General features: G+C 40.1%; 1 protein-coding gene and 1 long non-coding RNA gene across 3 annotated transcripts in view; one reads left to right on the plus strand and one right to left on the minus strand.

Annotated features, from left to right (window-relative positions):
- Positions 1-13,105, minus strand: part of STAT4 (signal transducer and activator of transcription 4) — a 37,106-nt gene extending 24,001 nt beyond the window's left edge. For both annotated transcript variants that reach the window (XM_071811214.1, XM_065841378.2), the window contains exons 1-3: positions 13,057-13,105; positions 10,524-10,652; positions 8,696-8,840 (exon numbers count right to left, since the gene is read on the minus strand). In XM_071811214.1, the coding sequence (XP_071667315.1) occupies positions 8,696-8,840; positions 10,524-10,651 (273 nt within the window). In that variant the 5' untranslated portion in view covers position 10,652; positions 13,057-13,105. The remainder of the gene's footprint in view (positions 1-8,695; positions 8,841-10,523; positions 10,653-13,056) is intronic.
- On the plus strand, positions 650-19,255 carry LOC139828440 (uncharacterized). The gene is made up of 5 exons (XR_011740020.1): positions 650-848; positions 5,725-5,879; positions 8,723-8,878; positions 14,410-14,574; positions 17,206-19,255. It is a non-coding gene; the product is annotated as an uncharacterized lncRNA (long non-coding RNA).
- The last annotated feature ends 1,184 nt before the right edge of the window (positions 19,256-20,439 follow it).

The following is a 20,439-nucleotide window of genomic DNA, read 5'->3' on the forward strand; positions in this document are numbered from 1 at the left end:
GTTTCAGCTGCGGTGAGTGGTGTCCCTAAGCCAGTCTCATCTATCGGCACCTCAACTAGAGGAGAAAAAAGAATTCCTGGTTTTAATAATGCTTGAGGATCAAAGCTGTGGTTAGAAATCTGTGACTAGAGTAAATCCACCAATGTACATATTAATTCCTCAGTTAATGTCTGTTTATTTCTGCTTGTTGCTGTTTTTTTTTTTTTTTTGTCCGGTAAAACAAGCTCCCACCTTCCACATAGATGCTAATATAATGAGGTCCATACCACACCTTGGTGGTTACAGGCTCTTAGAAACTACAAAGCCCAAGGAGTGTTTAGTCCTGGCTTACCACTTCCTGACAGAATTGGAGCACTCTAAGGTTTGATGGTTGCCTTTTGTCTTTGCCCTGTGACAAAAAGGAGTCAAACAAAAGCTATTTAACAAACTCAAGAAGAAAGAAAAATCCCTTCTTGGAGCTGGAAAATGCATTTATGTAGAAGAGGCACTTCTGACAGTGGGATGGTTTAAAATCCCCCTGATAAAATGCCAGTAGTGGGGACTTTCCTAGCATTTCTAGATACTATTCATATGCAAAACTTTAAAAGGTATTTATCATTTTCTTTGTTTCATTAAGAGAAAACCATCTGAATCAAGAGACAAAGTGGAAATTCACTTTTTTTTTTCCTTTCTTCTCTAACTTTTAAAGCTCTAGTTATAAGCTGTGCCTGTAGTGATTCCCATACTTGGGCCTGTCTGGTGCTTGCTCAACTCTGTTTGATTCAGTTTGAACAGACACCAAGCAAGTTGATGAAGAAACTGCCACCCACCTTCCTGACAAAAGCTGGGATAATGATGGATCTGCAGAGGTAATTTGACTTCAGAATGTGCCAGCCAGTATTCCCTTATTATCTGTTTACTGCCAGTTCTTCCTGCCCTGCACTTCCAGTTTGTTGAGGACAGAATTTGCTCAAGATAACCTTGGTTTTTGAATGACTAACTGAAAATCATTTCCCATCATTGAAACAGCAGTAGAGTTGGAAAATAAAGGAAATTTAACCAAAAAAAGGGGAATTCTTACATAGTGTGACATGAGCATCAGCAGCCAGGAAAGGAGGAAGGGTGTGGATTCTGTAGTTATGCAAAACTTTCTATTAAGTTTAGATAGAGAAAACTTACAATCATTTTTTGATAAATACTAACAAAGAGAAATTGAGGATTCAGTTTTCACCTGAAGTTTCTAATAAAAACTTTAGTTTTATCTGCTAATACTACTGTAATTCAGTTGTTCTTAGATATTTTCTTTCTCCTCCCTTCTGTTTTGATGAGGATTTCCATGTCATGATTTACAACAAACAATAAATGATCTTATTTGGACTCTCGTCTTCTCAACAACTACCAGCATGATGCTAAATTTAAGCAAATGGGGGAAATTAAACTTTCATTCTGAACAGGTGAAAATTTTCTCTGAATGCTGAAGACATTTCCTCAGGAGAAAACTTTCCTACCACAACCCAGCCCGCGCTGTGGCTGCTCCAGGCACAGCTGTTGTGATAGTATCTTACTAGATCATGGAGAAAAACAAAGCAGCATTTCTGCAAAAAAACCCACAACAACTTATACATTATAGTGTGGAGGGCTTAGACCCTTTGGCCAAATTTTAAAACAGCTTGAAATATTTGGGGTATGTTAAGATGCATGAAACAGTGGCTGGGAAGTGCAAGACTTGATTCTCTAAGTTTTGAGATCATGGAAAAACTTTAAAATACATATCATGACACTAAAACACATGTGCTTTTAAAAAGAACACTGAACTGTCTTTCCTGAGATGAAGAGATTTAGAAGAGAGATTCATTCTCTTACTCTTATTTTCTTCCCATTTTTTAAAGCTTCTGAAATTTAGCTTATTTTCCTGTGGGCAGCTCCACCAAGTGGATCGCTTTTAACCACAGGAATATTGCCCAGCTTTCTTTTCATGTGTCAAAGGTCTCTATATACTGTGCACATCTATAAATGAATACTATATAGGCACTACTTGAGCATCCTGAGTCTATTTTTGGTGATTAAAATAGAGGATTAGGAATTAGTGACTGTTGATCTCTACTTGTAACGTAGAAGGATGTGCAGTGCAACCTTTAGAAAGTCAGTCAGGGGTTTACCTGGTTATGTCCCGAACTTGAGTAGGTTTTAGTGTTTTCTAATTCTGAAAAAAGTGCTGCAGAATTTGACTGGGTTTTCCCCACTTTTTTTTTTTTTAATTTTTTTTAACTACTGTAAACATCAGCTGTATTTTTCCTTGGTTCTGCTAAAAATGCCCTGCCTGAGGCTTTTAATTGTATACAATAAGAGCTTTACTGGAGGCATGGAACTGTTAACTAATATGACTGTTGATGTATTTGTTGAAGTCGAATGAATATTTAAAGAAGCTGATGGAAAGGAGGTGCGACATGGAGACATAGGAAACAGGGTTACCAGTCAAGCAAAAATACATTTCCTTCCCTGTTGCTCACTTGTGATATGCTTATTTTACTAAGTGTGATATTCAGCATCTTTCTAGATAACCAGATCTTTCGACTTTCATGTAAAAAAACAGGGAGGAAAAAACCCTTTTGTTGAACATCTTATTTTTAAAAGAAAAACAACTTTGTTGTAGTCGTGTATCTCAAAGAAACGTGTGGGTAGGAAGGCATAACCACACACGCATTTCCCGTTTTCACCTTCAAATACGGCAAACAACATTTTTGCCTTGATTTGTTTTCTACTTTTGTTTATGCATCCAGACAGAAAAATCTAATAAAGTCAGCACTACAACAGAGAAAAAGAGTCAGTCCTTGTGATACCCTGATAGAAGTAAAGTGGTTGGGACTTTTTTGAAAGCCTGTATTTAAACAGGTGGCATTCTTGCTGAAAACATCTTTTTTCTAATAGAGAAGTGGCTCTGTTTTATCTGGGTTTTTTAGAGGAAGTACCTGTGACACTATCTATTTAGACTGCTCTTGTTAGACTTTTATTTTTAGATTTCCCCTTCCCCCTCTCAAAATACATGAGAGAAATTTAAGGCAACCTCATTGTTTTAGACAATGATGTGTGGGACATCCTAAGACATATATCTGCGAAGTTGTAGTTCCGCTTTTCTCTTTCTGTGTTTTGCATAACTTCCAAAAGATTGTACAGGGGGGTAGCGGGGGATGGCATATGTAAGTAAATTGCAACAGGCAAGGTTGTAAAGGTACCATGAATAAGCCGTGAAGACAGAGATCTTTTATTTCCATCCCCCAGTTTGCCCCCAAATTCCACTGCTGAGTCCTTCCCAATGGACACTAAAAGTAGTCAAGGAACAGGAGATTTCTAAGCAGCTAGTGCGAGGTACGGCTACAGAAAATATATGGCTGCAGATCTCATCATAGGACTTCTTTTTTAAATGAGATTGTTTTCAGAATAAATAAAAGTACAGTTTTCCCCATGAAAAAAAGGTAAAATAGCAGAGGGGAGAGAAGACTGATTTTTGTTGTTGTTGGGGTTTTTTTTTTGTTTTGTTTTGTTTTCATCTTCTGGACACAAAGACCCAAGAATTATTAACTAATCTCTCAGGCAGATGTTTGACTGCAAATGGACCCTTAATACTTCAGAGGTTGGTTGCTTGCTTTGTTTTTTTTTAAGTTTCTATTTGTGAGCTCTTTTATTCCTTCTGCAAAACAAAACTGAATCATTTATAATTTCTTAGTTACATTCTTCAAATAGTAACTAGGAAGTTAAAGTATTTTACTTCTAATAAGTAACATTTTTTTTCAGTCTTGTGTCAAGCACTTTTAAAAATCTGTGTTAGCTGATGTGCCATCACCAGCCAGTGATCACTAACACAGCTGCTTTAGCACAGACTTCTGTGTGGGGTTCCCCATTTGCAAGCAGCTTTAATGCTGGAACTGGAAAACTCACTCGGTTCAAGGCGCTAATATGAAAAACCAAGCTGTATTTTATTACACAGCAGAATGTATTGTTGCTTTTTTGATCTGGCAAGTTACATGAGTTCAAAATACAGGTAAATAACACTTTAAAATGGAATTTCTGTGGTACAGTAGAAACTTTCTCTATTTTGTTCTATTCTCACCTTGTAAGTTTTAACAGGAAACTGCAACTTAAACATCATCTGTTTCCATTCTTCACAAGTGATTCTCAGCATAGTGTTTATTAGAAATACTTGTGAGGTACCAACTGGGATGTCCTACTTCTGATCTGATGCTATTTTCTCCATTTTCTTTGTTGCACCGAAATAAACAATGTTAGGATTCCTCATGCATGTACCTTTCTGGTGCAGTGACTTGCGTAAACAGTCACCTGAACTAAAATACAAAACTTTATAAGTTTGCTTTAGTTCTCTTTGGAGAAGCACAAAGATGTTCCGTTCTCATTACAGATAGAAACAGGCTGTGCTGCATAACTGAGACCCTGAAACAGAATCAGGAATGTGATACTGTTTTACCATTATAGAAGTAGCATCATGTAAACTAAGAGGCTATTTGTTTGCACTACTGAGAAACAGAATGAATTTTTTTGAATGAAGTGCCATGATGTTAATATATATTGATTAGGCTGACAGAAGATACTTTTAGATGCTCTTCCAGATCTTTCTGTTTAAAAAGTAGGGCTGTGTACGAGGAAAAAATACAACTAAAGTATCATTTCCCAAGCTCATAGTGCTTCCAAAAGCTCATTTTACTATAATTGGTTGGTGTGAATTGGCAAATCTGGTGGTTGTGCCTGACCTCACCCTCGGTAAGCATGGCCTAAGGTGTTCTTGGTCTGCACAAAGACTTGCTCCTTCAGGCAGAATCCCCGCTGCCAAGTGGGTAAAGTTCACCGATACCTGGGAATCTGCCATGAGTATTAAATGAATACCATGACCATAGATCATTTACAGCAAAATGTTCCCCAGAGCACACAGTATATTAATTAACTCAGGCTTCAATGGCAAATGAGCAGCGTAGCACTTCTTCCTATTCCTGAAAGCTGTTATTTTACTTTTATAAAGGAAGGTGTATTGTGATCAAATTTTCTCCTGAATACCGTAAATAGTGATGTGACACAGATCCGTGTTGCCATTAATGAGAAAGAATTGCTTTCAAAAGTTATCTTGGGACGAGAGCATAAATGAGACATACAATCATGAGTGGGACAGTTCTGGGGATTTCTGCTTTTTCCTGATGTAGCTGTGGTGTCCCCACTGCTGCTTGGTTCCTGGGAGCTCACCTGAGCCCACACACAGGCCGGGCTACACCCCACAGAGCTGCACCTTGTCTAGCAGTTACCTGCCGACTGCTCCACATTTCCAGCTTAGACCTGGGGGGAAAGAAGATCCCTGAGGGGAACATTGTTGCATTACTCAGAGACCCACAGCCTAGGCTCCCCGGGGACACTGCAGCCCGGCTGCCCTCCCCAAACAAAAGGTTTTGGCACGTGAGTCATTTATAAACATTCCTTCTGAAAACTAAGATATAATTGTTCATGGGTAGAGGTGGTGTAGACTGTTGCATCTGTGATTTGGTTCCTAGAGCTTTTGGTTCTGAGCTGAACATCTGCCCTTTACGCATTGTTGTCATGGCAGCAGCAGCACGAACCATCTCCTTGTGACTAATCTGCTCTGCTTTTCTCCATTGAGGTTTTAAACAGGAGAAAGAACCATAGACATAGTTTCCCTCTTCTCTGTCCTGCTGCCTCCAAACATTTTTTCTTTTCATCCCTTTCCAGAACTGCTGCTGTGGGGCACAGGAGATGGACAGAGAATTTAACCTTAGCGAGTGCCTGTGCCATGCTGTCTGCCACCAAAATTCACAGCCACAAAGGCTGCTCTACTATAAAAATGAATCCAATTTACTGACCAGAGAAGTAAAAGTAATAATAAGGTAAGAAGTAAATATGAAGGATTTTAACCTAAACTACTGACCCTGATTTTAATATAATATCTGCATTTGTACCAGCTTAATGTCAGGAAGCCATGCTTCAATGAAAGCAAGAAACAGTAGCAAATTACTGAGAGCTAGCAGTAACCTCAGCTGCTTAGCTCAGTTCCTCAGCACTTTTTAAAGTGCTTATAATTGTGTCAAATTGCCTGTTTCGGGTCAGTGTTTCTTTTTACCTCAAGACAATTTTGGAAATGTCAGCTGTCTGAGCAGAAATGCTACATTCTGTAGTTATTTGTCTAATGATGGGTGAGAGAATATGGATTGTCCCAGTGGTCTAAATTATCAGGTAGACCTGTCTTCTCACTAAGACTTCTGCTCTTTGCCCTTCCCAATACCTAAAATTGCCTAAATCTTTGTATTGCAAGTATGAGGCAGGCAAGTTCTCACTTCCACTGCTTCCACCGATATTTTTGTGGCACAACTGAGATGTTTACATAAAGATGTCTCAGGTGAAGCTCAGAATAAAACATTTTCTCCATTTTACGACAACAAAATGAATCCCAGGGAGATACTTCAGATGGGGTGTGCTCGGCTGGGGTGCTGGTAACTCATAGGCATCATTGTCTCTAGACTGAGTAACAGCACCAGGAATCTTGATCCTAACGAGACCTTTGCTGTTCAGCAAACAGTTGCACAAGCCATTTGTAAAGTGTGCGTTGCTTCCACTTCTCCAGCTGTTGTATTTCTTGTTATACATCAGTCCTTCATTTTGCCTCTTTTCAAGAATGCTACAGAGTGCTTTTGGATGGCTTTCGTGTGCTCTCTAATTTTAATTATTTTATTATTGCTATTGTCATGGTATTTAGGAACCTATACCATAGCTCAACAGACTACTCTGCGTATTTAGTGATAAACACTGGTTTCCAGCATTAGCTAATTTGACAAGTACTACTTAAAATTTTAACGCAATTTGGCTCAAAAAACCCAAACGTTGTGCTCGCATCATGTGTTGAGTTTGAAGAGTTTTGTGTGTATGTGCTCACTGTACCTGTACGGCTGTGTGTGGTGTAGAGGGGAAGGAAGAGGAGGGAGCTGTGAAATTTCAAAGAAGCGCTCGCACTGGAGAGCAAAGCGGAGATGAAGGTGGGCTCCTGGTAACCAGCCTTCAGAGAAAACCAAACCAATGCTGTTCCCAGAGCCACCAGCAATGAAAAGTTGTTTACAAATGCAGCTTCCTCTCCTCTTCAGGAGCCCAGGCTTTCCTCCAGCAAAGCCAGTGAAAAATCTCACTAGTTCTACAGGGTACCCTCCCAGTTTACCTTTCTCTAGGTGGTGTGTTGGGACAAAAAGGACCGTGGCACCTTACTTCAGTCACCTTTTTCTGGTGTCTCATGAAGCTGTCACAAACTACCTCAAATCACAAGTTAGGTGTCTGCAAGCACATCCAGCTCTGGGTGGGAGGCAAATGCCCAGTTCCAGACTTCTCATATATTCAGCAATAAAACACAATCTGTGATGCATTAAAACTATTAGACCCATAATGACATAATTTGCCTACTCAAATTTAAGGACATTACAGCAGATACTGTCCATACTGTGTGTTGTGTATAGTTCATAATCCATTAATAACGCTTGACAGTTAATAACAAGGATAGGATGTCAGCTACTTACAACTACTATAGCATTTTTTTCCTGATGTACTTGACTAACCAATAAAGAAATAATCTGAACAGCTGAAGCTCAGGGCTGCGCAGCACATATTTTAGCTGAAAATGCACTTATCACTTATGTTGCAACTTGTAATTTTTAGAACGTATTTTACAAACCAGAAAAGAAATAAAAGGTAACTTTAGTTTCAAGTTACATGAGACTGCTTGCATAACACCAGAAGAAAAAGTGGTAGCAATGGAAATCTTGTCACATTTTAAAAAGGCCACCATTAGGGATAAAGAATAGAAAGATATACAGCCATAAAGAGAACAAGATAATTGGCAAGGTCATGCTAAGATTTTCCAGACCTGTGTGTGTGTGTATATATATATATATATAAGAAAGAAAATGTTTTGCAAGCAATATAATTGTCATTTAAGTACTTACGGAAAACACCACCAAAGAAGAGAAAAAACCCCAAACTTTCATTAAACTCAGATGCATATCTGTTTTATGCAGAAGACTGATAGATGTCAGGAAGTAGGTGACTAATGAAGTGGAAGTCTGAGAATCCTTGCCTTAGATAACCCGTTATTAGAGAAACATTCACCCAGTCGAAATAAATATCATTTTGCAGAAGCCTAATGGAAAATCCTTTAAGCTATTCATAACAAATAATCCCAGCTAAGCATAAAATGGCAAACACGCTAATGATTTACAGGGGTTCCTTTTTCATGGCACTGCTTTAAGGCCAAAATATGCATGTCTGTTCCTGAGATAACTGCAGCTAATCATAGTGAAATATCTGTATGTGTCTGAAAGGTGATAATTACATTTGTAATAAACATGAACATCCATAAGCACTACACAGTGTTATTTTTAAGAGCTGAGTGAAACACAGATTCACCTAGAGCTAAGTAGCCATAGCATTGTTGTGTCTGAGCAGAGTGCACTAAAATGTGAATTGTTGTTCCACAAAGTAACAGACAGTGGTATTATTATTTTGAATTATCTTGTCAAAGGCTTGGTCTTCTTATAGCTGCTTGGAGTCTGCAGCAATCGGGACAGCTCTGAGCTGTGCACAAGAACAAATGGTGTTGAGCAGAGGTTGGGCACTGCCTTTAGAAACTAGAACAATTACGCAATTTGTCACCTGAATGACCTACCTGCAGCAGCTTTCTGATTCTTTTCAGGTTGTGTATCAAGAGAAGATTCTTCTCCTGTGAAACCCGGTCCAGCTGTTCATCCACCTGTATCAGCAAATTCTGTAAAAGGATCGTTGCCATCGCTTCGTTGTTGGACGCAGCCTCCCTAAAGAACCAATGGAGAACCACGTGTGTTTAAATACAGTAAGAAGTGTTAATCTGTCTGTACAGAAAAATCATAATCCATTCAGAAATCTAGGCAGCAAAAAAAAAAAAAAGCTTTAAATATACAGTGACTTGCATATAGTTAGAGGTTTGTGATTTATTGATTTTATTTATGTTCATGTGGATATGCATCTATTAAGACAGTGTGAGGATGTTCTTAGCACAGGCTATAGCAGGGGTGTCAAATTCATTTTCACCAGAGACCACATCAGCCTCGTGGTTGCCTTCAAAGGGCTAAATTTAATTTTAGAAGTGTATAAATGTAGGAGTAGTTACAGTTAAAATTAGTAGTTAAAATTACATTCAGCCCTTTGAAGGCAACCACGAGGCTGAAGTGGGCCCCGGTGAAAATGAGTTTGACACCCCTGGGCTATAGGGTCACCCAGAGGGGAGACAACCAGGGTTTTCTAATCTCTGGTCCAGTGAATATATAAATATTTTTTGCCCCCAAATAGGGCTTATGCATACTGTTCCTCTCACTCTGTCAGTCACACAGACATCATTTCAGACAAAGCTGACACTGGGCTCAAACTCCAAAAGACAGAGTGTTCTTACAAATTTCATTGGAAACTGGCAGGTTGGGAGAGGAGAAGGATCCAAATTAGCACCTCTGCTGAAGAAAACGGCAATAATAACCTGCTCCAGGAGGCAACAGCCAGATGGCCAGTCAGCGGATCCGTATTTTCACACCAGGCACCAGATGAGCCTTCGCTTGGCCAAACTATTTGGGGATACAGGAAACCTCTGAAGCTGCTGGTGAAGGGTATGTAGGGGACAGAGGATGCAAACACACACAGAAGCAGGCTTTGCTGCTTCTGCTGTTTATGGAACAGTTTGGTAGGTGAAGGGCGATAACATCAGCAAACAAAACAGAGGAAGACAGACTTTGGACTGCAGGGCATCCTTGTCCTTGGGACATTCTCTTTGCCCTCCAAATGGCAGATGCCTGTTTGAGATATGCCTGGTAAATCTCGTGAAAAGAAGATTTTGATGTTGCCCATGTTCCCATAGCCCCGTAAACACTGGCTATAAACTGTAAGGAAAGATCATATTCCTTACGAGATATTTTTTTGCAATAGTCTTGTGGAATTAGCTTGAAAAATTGAGATGTATCTGGTACAACTAATATAAACTTTTTTTTTTTTGCATTTGGTTCTGAATTTTCTTAGTATAACTATCCAGTGGATTCAATCCAAATTTGTGCACAATTTCATCTTCTAGAGAATAGTTCCTGCAAACAGCTGTCTTGTTCTGCAAAATTATATATCCAACTTTAAATGCAGTTTTGGATAAATGAATAATTTTATGCTGCAGGAGGTCAATGTGCAACATTTCAATTGAAAGCTAACTTGTATTATATTTTTTTTATGAAAATTCTGCAATACCATTATTTTTCTAGACCATTTTTATTGGATTTTGTTTAGGAATAAGTTCAAATGAAAGCTCACCTCCAGATATTCCTTAAAGTTTGAAAGTTCAACATGCTAAATTCAGAACTAGTGGAATACTGTTCTTGTAGTGCAGGTGCCTGCACAGCTCACAAATGAGCACGCTAAAATCTGCCAGGTAAGTAAAAAATTACTCATGACTGAAATAATAAGGGAAGGAATAAATTTAATCCTACCAATCTTGGCTTTCTATCCATTGTGCGAGGAGATGCCGGATTTCCATGGGAAAGTTATCATCATAGAACTGGTCTACCTGCTCTAAAAACTTTATTTCCAGTTGTTGAACTTGACTCCATTGGGACATACTGCAAAAAAAGAGATTGAACATGTTTGTCATTGAAAGGTGAATACAAATTAATAATCTAAAGTGCATAAATTGGTTATTCTCATTGTAATTCTTTTTATATACTTTATTCTGTCTTTCAAAACGGATGGCACTTGGCTAAAGTCAGTCAGGTAAAAGGAAGAGGGAGAAAAGCGAGGAAGACCATTAAAAGGGGTTCTCACTCTTACTCATGGATGGGCACCTCTGCCAATTTCCTTCCTTAATCCAAATGTTTTGGGGCACTGTCTGATGCTTATAAAGCAGGGAGCTTTCCACAGTGTCTCTTTCAAATCCAGGTAAAATTATTCTTATGAAACAGTGGTAGAAAGCAATGAATTTGCTCTCTTTTTAGTGAATTCATACCACTCCAATTTTTCCTAAAGCCATAAAGGTTCTATGTTACTGTGCTGTTCTTAGAGCCCCATGTTTTCTGTTTGAAGAGTACTGTTCGGTTTACAACCTTAATCGTTTATCTAGCACATCTTTCCATTTTTAATTGCCACAGAATTCTGAGATTTCATGTTACAGAAAGAAAAAAAAAAACATAAAATTGGGAAGAATAAGGTCATAAAAAAACTGCAAGATGAGCAAGAGTAGCATTGCCTGATGACAGCCTCTGCAATTCTTGCTGAAATAACTATCCCAAGGAAGTTTTGGCTGTTTACTGATTTTACTAGAGATTGCACAGCAGTAGGTCAACATATTACATCTGTTGGAACATTTTTGATATAAATTTTGATTATTAATTTTGATAGGAGATTTCATAAAAATTGATGTTTTTGTAGAAAGTTGACCTTGTTATAAATAGCTTTTCTATTTCCAACTCTGAATCACAGTTTCAGAATGCCAACAGTTTGAAGTGGAGAATTCATCACATATTTAATGCTGTGGTCTTTCATTTCACATTTTCTGAAGTCAGAGGGGAAAAAAAAAACCAAAACACCAACATGAAGTGTCTCAAGGTGTAACAGAGTCCTGAGCACTTACTCATGCAAAAGTAAAAGTGACAGGTTTTAGTTTCTCCTTAACAAAGGCTGGATGGGATGGTTCTGTGTGTGGTACCAAGGACACTGTATAAGGTCAGTGGAAATGTGCCCAGTGACATTCCCCTCATCTTCATAACTTCCATTCAGAGAGGAAAAAATATTGCCTGAACATTTACTTCGTTTCTTTAAATTGCTGAAAAGGAGTAATGCATAGGAGCTTTTGTGTTTCGCTGTCTTTGTTGCTATACCCATAGTTACAAAGAATCACAGACCTTATCTCTTGAGATGCATACAAGGAGCCAAATCATGATTCATTAATGACTCATGATCAGAAAAAAAAAAAAAAATTAAGATTTGTAAGCCTCTTCACTTTCAGTGCAATTTCAGTGCCAATTTCTGGTGAATTCTGTTATTACAATACCCTAAAAAGATTAGTAAGAAAAATTAATATTATCTAAACCAGGAAAAAAATATATTTTGTATAGGCTGCAACTCCTCTAGGCCTTCTCTGTAGGGTGCATGGATGATCACATGCTTGCAAGGCACATGGGTACGGTTTGTAAGGGGGGTTTTGTGACATGCTCAGTACAATACATTCAGGCATTTATTCTTCGTCTGTGCAAAAGAAGTTGCACAATAAGTTAAAAAGCTCAGATGGTTATTTTATTTTGGACCCCGCCAAAGGCAGCTGGCAAAAATGTGTGCCATGTAACAGTATTAAGATGCAGTTGATTGCAGTAGTGACAGCACAGCTGCTTGATGTCCTATTTTTCACATGGCGAAGTTCTCACTTAAATGAATCATAGAATCACAAAATAGTTTGGGTTGAAGGGACCTTCCAAGCTCATGCAGTCAAACTGCTGCCATGAGCAGGGACATCTTTACCCAGACCAGGTTGCTCAGAGCCCCGTCCAGCCTGGCCTGGGATGTCTCCAGGGATGGGGCATCCTCCACCTCTCTGGGCAGCCTGGGCCAGGCTCTCACCACCCTCGGTGTAAAAAATTTTTTGCTCATGTCCAGCCTGAATCTCCTCTCCTTTAGTTTAAAACCATCACCCCTTGTCGTGTTGTAACATGCCCTGCTGAAGTCTGTCCTCATCTTTCTTATCGGCCCCTTTTATGTACTGAAAGGCAGCAGTAAGGTCTCTTCTTAAATCAATCACAGAATAGTCTGGGTTGGAAGGGGCCTGCCAAGCTCATCTGGTCTAGCCCGCGATGCTGTGGGTTCTGTCCGAGCCCCTGTCTAAGCACAGCACCTACACCAAGCCCTCCGGGAATTTCCTCCCGTCCCTCCGGCCGGGACCCGCTGCCCTCTCCCAGCCTCTCCCCTGCCAGAGCCGCAGCACAGGACGGCCCGGCCGCCCCCGCTCCAGCCCCCCGGGATCGCAGCCCCACTCGCCTGTGCCCGCGGCGCCTCCTCCAGCCCGGCGGCTGCTCCTGCCCGGTCGCCCCCCCCCGCCTCGCCGTCTTTTTATACCGCGCCCGCCCCCGGCAGCGCCTTCCTGTGCGTCAGCGTTCGTTCCACCGCCCTGACACCCCCGGGGTCCAGACAGCGTGTTCCAGCTGTGCGGGACCCCCGGGGGGGTGTGGGAGAAGCAGAAAGTTAGGGCAGTTGTTAGGTTGGTGCAAAAGTAATAGTTTCAGACCATGAATTTTAAACTGTTATAACCAGACTCAAGCACATCGTCATTTATCAAAATAGGAACCATTACAATCAACACATTTTTGCCAATGAGAAGTAAGTTTGTTTATTCCTGTAGTGTAAAAATCTGTGCTTCGAGATTCGGCAAACCCTTGGAAAGCATTTTCTGCATCCTGCTGGTTTTGGAGGCATTTTCCCTGCAAAAAGTTGTCAAGATGCTTGAGGAAGTGGTAGTCGGTTGGCGAGAGGTCAGGTGAATATGGTGGATGAGGCAAAACTTCATAGCGCAATTTGTTCAACTTTTGAAGTGTTTGTTGTGTGACATGCAGTTGGGCGTTGTCGTGGAGGAGGATTGGGCCCCACCGGCTTCCCCACACATGTACTCACCATCTGACTTCCTTGCACCAAAGAAGGTTTAGATTAGATACTAGGAAAAAAACCTTCCTGGAAAGGGTTGTCAGGCGTTGGAACAGGCTGCCCAGTCCAGTGGTGGAGTCACCATCCCTGGAGGGGTTTAACAGATGCAAAGATGAGGATCTTAGGGACACAATTTAGTGCCAAAGCTAGGTTATGGTTGGACTCAATGATCTTGAGGGTCTATTCCAACCAAAATCATTCTGTGATTCTATAATGAACACTAATCAGATAATCAAAGAGCAGTGTTGAGAGGAGCTTGGCAGTAGAACATGGAAATGTCACACACTGTTGCTTCCTACAGCAGCTCCTGGTGTTCCTCATTTCAGGCAGTACCTGGGATGCAGGAGCTTCTCTCCAGGATAGCAGACTTGGTCCCTGCCCTCGGGATCCAACATTGTACCTGTAAATGATATTACAGCAAGGATTATGGCAACAGACACACGCTCCAAGTATTTTTTTTCCTAATGTAGTATGTTATTGTAAAGAGGATTTCTGAAATAGTAAATGTAATAATGCTAAAATCAAAGTGAGTGGAAAATGCTAAATTATTACTATTTCAAATCCATCTTAACTCGTTACAGAGCTTGAGTGGTAGGACTGTGGCTCTGGTGAGAAGTGAAGCAGCTGCAATCTGCCGTAAAGAGCATCCTTTTGAGTGACAATTGTTTTATTTGTCGTATTTTGTCTTACCAGAAATGCCAGTCATGAGCAAAGCTTTTCTGTGCCAGGCTGTGCAAACCTGAAGTAAGAGGCGTGCTCACAGAACCTGCCTGGGAGCTGACTGAGTGGTGGGACACACTGCGCTGGGAGGAACATGAATTCTTGATCAAGAGAAAAAAACACATGGTGGAAATGCAGGTAAGAGGAAGGTGCATGTCCCTACTGATGTGTTATTGTGTTTTCCAGATAGAGCAGAGGGAGAGCTGAAAGTGAGGTGAGAAGCTTTGCTAGACAGGCAGCTCCTAGAAGATCGTACACAGGTGTCAGCAGCTGACCCATGGCCGAATTTCAACTGGGTAAACATCTTATTCACTGTATGCATCCTTGAAATGAGATTTGGCGTTATGTTTAATAGCATTTAGGAATTTTTCAGGTGCATCTATGTACAGAGAGCTGGGATCATAACAGAATTCTGCAAAATCCTAATTTATAGAATTGTGAGGTCCAGTGCATATTTCAGTAGATTATTGATTTCTGTTATTCTTTTACGTTGTAGCATTGCATATTTATTCATTACTATTTCAAGTGAGATGAGGATGTAAAGTATGAGATGATTTTCTTCAGCCTTTTTTTTTTTTTCTTCTAAATGACCACAGTGCAAAATCACATTAGATTTACAACCCAGAAACAAAAGCTAGGTGTGTAAGGCTGGAGGAATGTTTCTGTTGCTGACCAGATGCACACCTAGTCCCAAACTGCATTTTGACTTCTGTAAGCAAGTGTTCTTGATTCTGATTTGACTCAGCTGCCACTGGCTCAAAAGAGCTGACACTACAGCAGAATTATGATATTTTCCCTGCCTTCTACTGGGAACTGGCAACCAGAGTGAATGTCAGACTTGCTCTTTGAAGAGGTCAGTCCCCAAATGCAGCCCGGGTTTGGCAAGTCTCTGCTCAGACCTGCCATCTGTCCTTTAGATATCAGCTATATTTCAGCTGCACTTTACCTACATTTCTGCTTTTGTCGATGGATAGCCCGGCATTGCGTTCAGAATGCATACCCTCACACTTTTTGTAAGGCTGCATACTGATATTTTGCATACCTGAAAAATAATCTTAGGGATCAACTGGAGTTTTGTCAAATTTTGTTCCCTACTGTTTGATGAATCTTCATAGTTCTGACTGATTTTGACATGGTTTACTGTGTTAGAGGGCATCAGGACATTGAATTTGTAATTTGAGGACCACCCAAGAAATAACATTGATTACTAATTTGATTTCGTGCTGTCAGTAGGGGGAACTATTGCACCGTACTTTTTTCTTTAGCCTTTAAAAAATATTGGTAACTATTTATTGTTCTTTTTAGGTTAAGTACTCGTTCTCTGGGCATCTTTACGTAACTGCTATCTGTAACACTAAGAAGACAAGGTGGTTCATACCATTCCAATAAAATAAGACAGTAACAGGTTTCCAATCCCCTTTTTTGCTTGCTGTTTCTCTGCTTAACTTAGAAAAGAAGCTACATGGTAGAGTGGTTGCTATTGAGACGATACTATCTGATGCAAATACCTATTCAGGCTTGCTTCAAGAGTCCAGGAGAAAAAAGTTCAATTAGGTGTCATTCCCAAAACCTAGAGGTCATTCTTCATCTGAGCTTGAGAGATTAATTTCTGGGAAGATGGCAGGAGAACAGGATGATGCTCACAGCGAGGGGTGCAGGAAAATGAGTGGAGTCACCTGTGGCATCACAGTGAGGCGGGGGGACCCCTGGGGCTTTACAGAATCTCGTTGGAGATGGTGGAAGGGACATGCACTGTTTTTTGGAGGAGGGGAATAAAGAGGCTTGTGGTCCCAGGTCACGGTTAATCTTCGCTGTGGAACATCTCATCCCACTTCACCAGTGTTTCAGCAGCAGTCGAAGCAAGAATAAGAAGTAAGTGTCTAAATTAGGTGGGCTATTTAAAGGGAAGAAAAAGTCTCAAGTGATGGAGAAGGGATTCAGGACATGGTAATCTTCTCATCAAAGGTTCACAAAGTTGTTTCTAGGAACAAGGAGCCAATTTATTACTTTGATCTGTCTGACCAACCTCTAATCATGATTATCTTCTCTTATGTTTAGCCTCTAGTCATTATACTCCTTGACTAACCTTTAATTAGAGAATGTATCATCTGTCTTTTACATAAAGGAGACATTTAGCTTGTACATGCTATACATGCGTTATGTCTTGTGTCTGAACTGTTCATTCTTGCATTCAGAACATGGACTTCTGGTCTCAGTGAGACCAGTAAACACTGTAATCATGAGAAATTGTCTTGCTGGCAGGATAGTTCCTCCTAGTCAGCACAGCATAAATCAGCAGTTGTGCGTGCAGGTCACGTCCCTTACTGTCTTCTGTTTGGAGAAAAAGACAGGAACAGCAATTTTGTCCTGAAGTTACATGTTGTAACAAGCTGTTTATGAAAACTGAAAAGAACTCTTAGCTCTCTGTTTGTGTGTAGTTAAAAGAATGGTTGTTATGCTTAGAAAATATATGGGGTTTTGGCTATTTGGTTGCTCTCAATTGCTGAAAAACTTCCTGTTTCCCGCCTTCCAGTAATGAATGAACCATATGTGCAGATGTATAAATCTATATGAAATAAAGATACATATCTCACCCAAATTCAAGATTATATCGGCTAGAAAAAAAGTAGCTAACTTGCCATGTAGAGAATAATGAGAAATCAGGAATTATAGAAGATGAAGTTGTCTCCCACTGAGTTGAGTCTGGATCTCTGCTTTCACGGCAATGTGGCCTTTCTGCAGTCTCTAGCTTTGCTTTTTTTTTGGCAGAGGTGCAAGTAGAGTGACCACGCAGCAATGCAGGACCAGGTCAGGACAAGTATCATTCCTGCCGCAGGGCGAGGATCTTCTGCGCCACTTCATAGCAAGATCAGAGTGAGAAGTTCTTCTGTCAAGCTGGGACACCAGGAGTTCTTTTATTGTTATCTTTGAATAACAGGTATGTTACTTCAATGCAAGCCTTTTTTATCATTTTACCTCTTGATGTCATATTTGCAGGTTTGCACTGTGTATCCTGAGAAAACTCAGAGGTATTCGCTCTAAAGAGGAAAGAATTGGAGACTCTGGTGAGTTGTTTTGTTTCCTGGGAAGGAGGTACTGCTCTGAGAAAGAGACCTGTGCATCTCTCTCATAGAAGTTAAGGCCAATGCCACTTGGGGTCCTACAGTCACCTTGCAAACTGACAAAATTAAGGTAGGAAGAAATTATCTGCAAGACCTCAATTCAACCTAAACATCAATGGAAAGAGCATGTGTGGAGGAATGGAGGAAGCATATAAAGAAGTGAGGGCAAAGAAAATAGTTCAGAAGAGCAAGGAGAGGAACTTTGAGGGCCTTGTATTAATTACCTTGTAGTGTAAATGAAACGTCCTTTTGATAATGAAAAATCGCATATGTGGAATATCATCTGTTTTGCCTTGTATCCCTCCTCTAACTATTTTTTTTTAATCACTTGGTATATATGATTGCTTTAATCCTTCCACTTCCCAAATGATATGGTGCAAATTTCAGTTTTGCTTTTCCTGAATTACTTTAGAGTCAGGTTTTCTTTTTTGTTTCTAGTTATGTAGATTGTTAGGAATGCTACTAGTGCTATTTTAATGGGCATTTCCCCTCAGTGCAGTCTGTGGGTGCTTAGGAAGCTTTTTTTTTTTACCTTATACAACAGCTTCCCTGTCAAGTGGTAATGATCTCTCTTTGTTTGCACAGCAGCTGAGGACTTTGTGATTAGTGCTTTCCACGGTAGAGTGTGAGAAAGGAATACAAAGCCAGTGCGATTTGGGGAATGCTTGGTTTTGTGTATCTGTTCCTGTGAGGTAACAGCTTGGAGGGCAAATGGAGACTCCTGGTGATGCAACTCGATTAGTATGTAAGTCAGTGTTGGCTGGACAAGAAAAAAGGGAATTTTTTTCATAGTAAGCTCACTTGGGATTTGTGCTGTCAATAGTTACTCAAGTTCTTCCTTCCTTCCTTACCTGGGATCAAGATGACTATGCATAATGGTAATTTCTGAGCATACTTAGGAATATTTTCATTTTGCAGCCTCTTAGGTCCTTAGAGGAGTCCTTGAGTTTTATTCAGCTTGCTAGGCTATGCTAATTGCAGAAACCAGTTTGATGCTGAACAATGAGTTCCAAATGAAAAGATCAATAATTTTAGAATTAGTAATGGATCGTGGTCTGAGAAGATAACTTGGTTAATTAATTTAATAAAGTCTTTTCACAAAGGGAGCAATTAAACCAGAGTCTGATTATCTCTGCTTGATAATACTTGAAATATTCTATATTAACATTACAGGTTTTAACTCTGATGGTACCAAAAGAACCTCTTGATTTATGTTACGCTCTGAAACTTTTTATCTTTTTATATTACTTGTATAACAAAAAGCGTACATCTTCAAAAATAATGTCAGCTTTTTCCTTGGCTAGGCAATAAGATATCTACAAATCTGAAGCACTTGTACAGCTGACCGTGACTGTGTTGTTAGATATCACAAGGAGGACAGCAGTCTTGGGCCCATTAAGGACTCATTGCCTTTGAGTCCCGGTGAAAGCCTTAAATACCGTGCATGGATTTGAAATGGGGAGGGATGTTTTGCTGAGATCTGTGCGTGTTGTGCGTTATTTGAGCTTGTGCTCTGGGTTAGAGCGGTGCCGAGGCTCTTGACAAACTGGAGAGTTTGGAATCGGAACCGGGTTGGGTCAGGATGGTGTTGAACAAACCTGGATACAGGTGGCACAACTTTCATGGCATCATCCAGACTCCCACAAATTCTAGATGTGTAGAAGACTGAGCACCGATTCTGAGGATTCTGAGGATTGCATTCATGCCACCCAGATTTTGTTCTAAGTGCATTCAGGTTGTCATCTTTCATTAAAAACGAGGCTAAGGTTCTCTTTGATATGCTGCCTTGTGTGTTGTTGCTATTCTGTGCACGTCGCCGAGTTGGGTTGATGGGTCACAGGAAAGAACTACTTGGGTATTTCTGCATCTCTCCTTGTCACAGCCTTGTGTGCCGGGGGAGCATCCCAGCAAGCAGTGTTAGACTCACCCTGCTTTTCTGTCCTAAGTGTCTAACAACGTAAATGTTGCCAAAATACGGAAATGGTAGGTACTATGAAGGTACTCTTTTAAAATACAAACATTAAATAACTTGTTTTCTGATGTTCTTTGACTCATTTATCATTTCTAATCTTTAATGATAGATATTTCTCACATTTCTCAAAACTTTGAACACCGAATAAAGAATTTGTCTTTGTACAGTTTGCATGATTGGCCTTAAAACCAACATGAGTGGAAACCTGTGATCCCAGTTTTCCTCTCCTCTGGTTCAGGATTCCCAGCATCTGCCTGGTGAGAATCTGCAACACTCATATTTTCAGGCAGGGAACCCTGATGGTGAGGCCATCTAGACCACTCTTTTACAGGTGTTTTTTAATAATATGGCCTCTTAAACTTATGGAAAAAATCTGAGAATTGCCTAACTTCTTTTTGGGGAAAAATGAATCACAAATGCATTGTGGAGTGCTGTCACAGTACTTATCATTTGCAATCAAAAAAGAATGAGGCACAGCTTTTGAATGATCATCATTTTTCCAGTGCTGATTTTGTTTAGTTCTTTCCACACCTAGGAATGTACGCATATCTTTCAAAAAAATCTCACTTTCTGTATAGTTGTTTTGCAAACTGCTGCACGAAGGTTTATGACCTACTTGTGACCCAAAGAATTGCTGCTCCAATAGCTCCAGTAGTGCAGATAACCTCCACCACTAACATTATCTTTTGTCAGAAAAGAAACCACTGAGCTCTCTGAACCCCTGAGAACCGAGCAAGAAGTTCTTAGTTAAGCTGATGTTAATATCTCTTGTGGTATATATTTTTTTTAACTTTGTTTTACAAGCCATATGTTGTTGTGTGCTTTTTTAAAGTGTTTTTACAGGGAAGGAAATAACATAAGGCTGTATTTGAACACACAGAGCAGCCACATCACTGGGAGGTGAAGAGC

Source organism: Patagioenas fasciata, chromosome 7 (genome assembly GCF_037038585.1).
Source record: "Patagioenas fasciata isolate bPatFas1 chromosome 7, bPatFas1.hap1, whole genome shotgun sequence".
NCBI lineage: Eukaryota > Metazoa > Chordata > Aves > Columbiformes > Columbidae > Patagioenas > Patagioenas fasciata.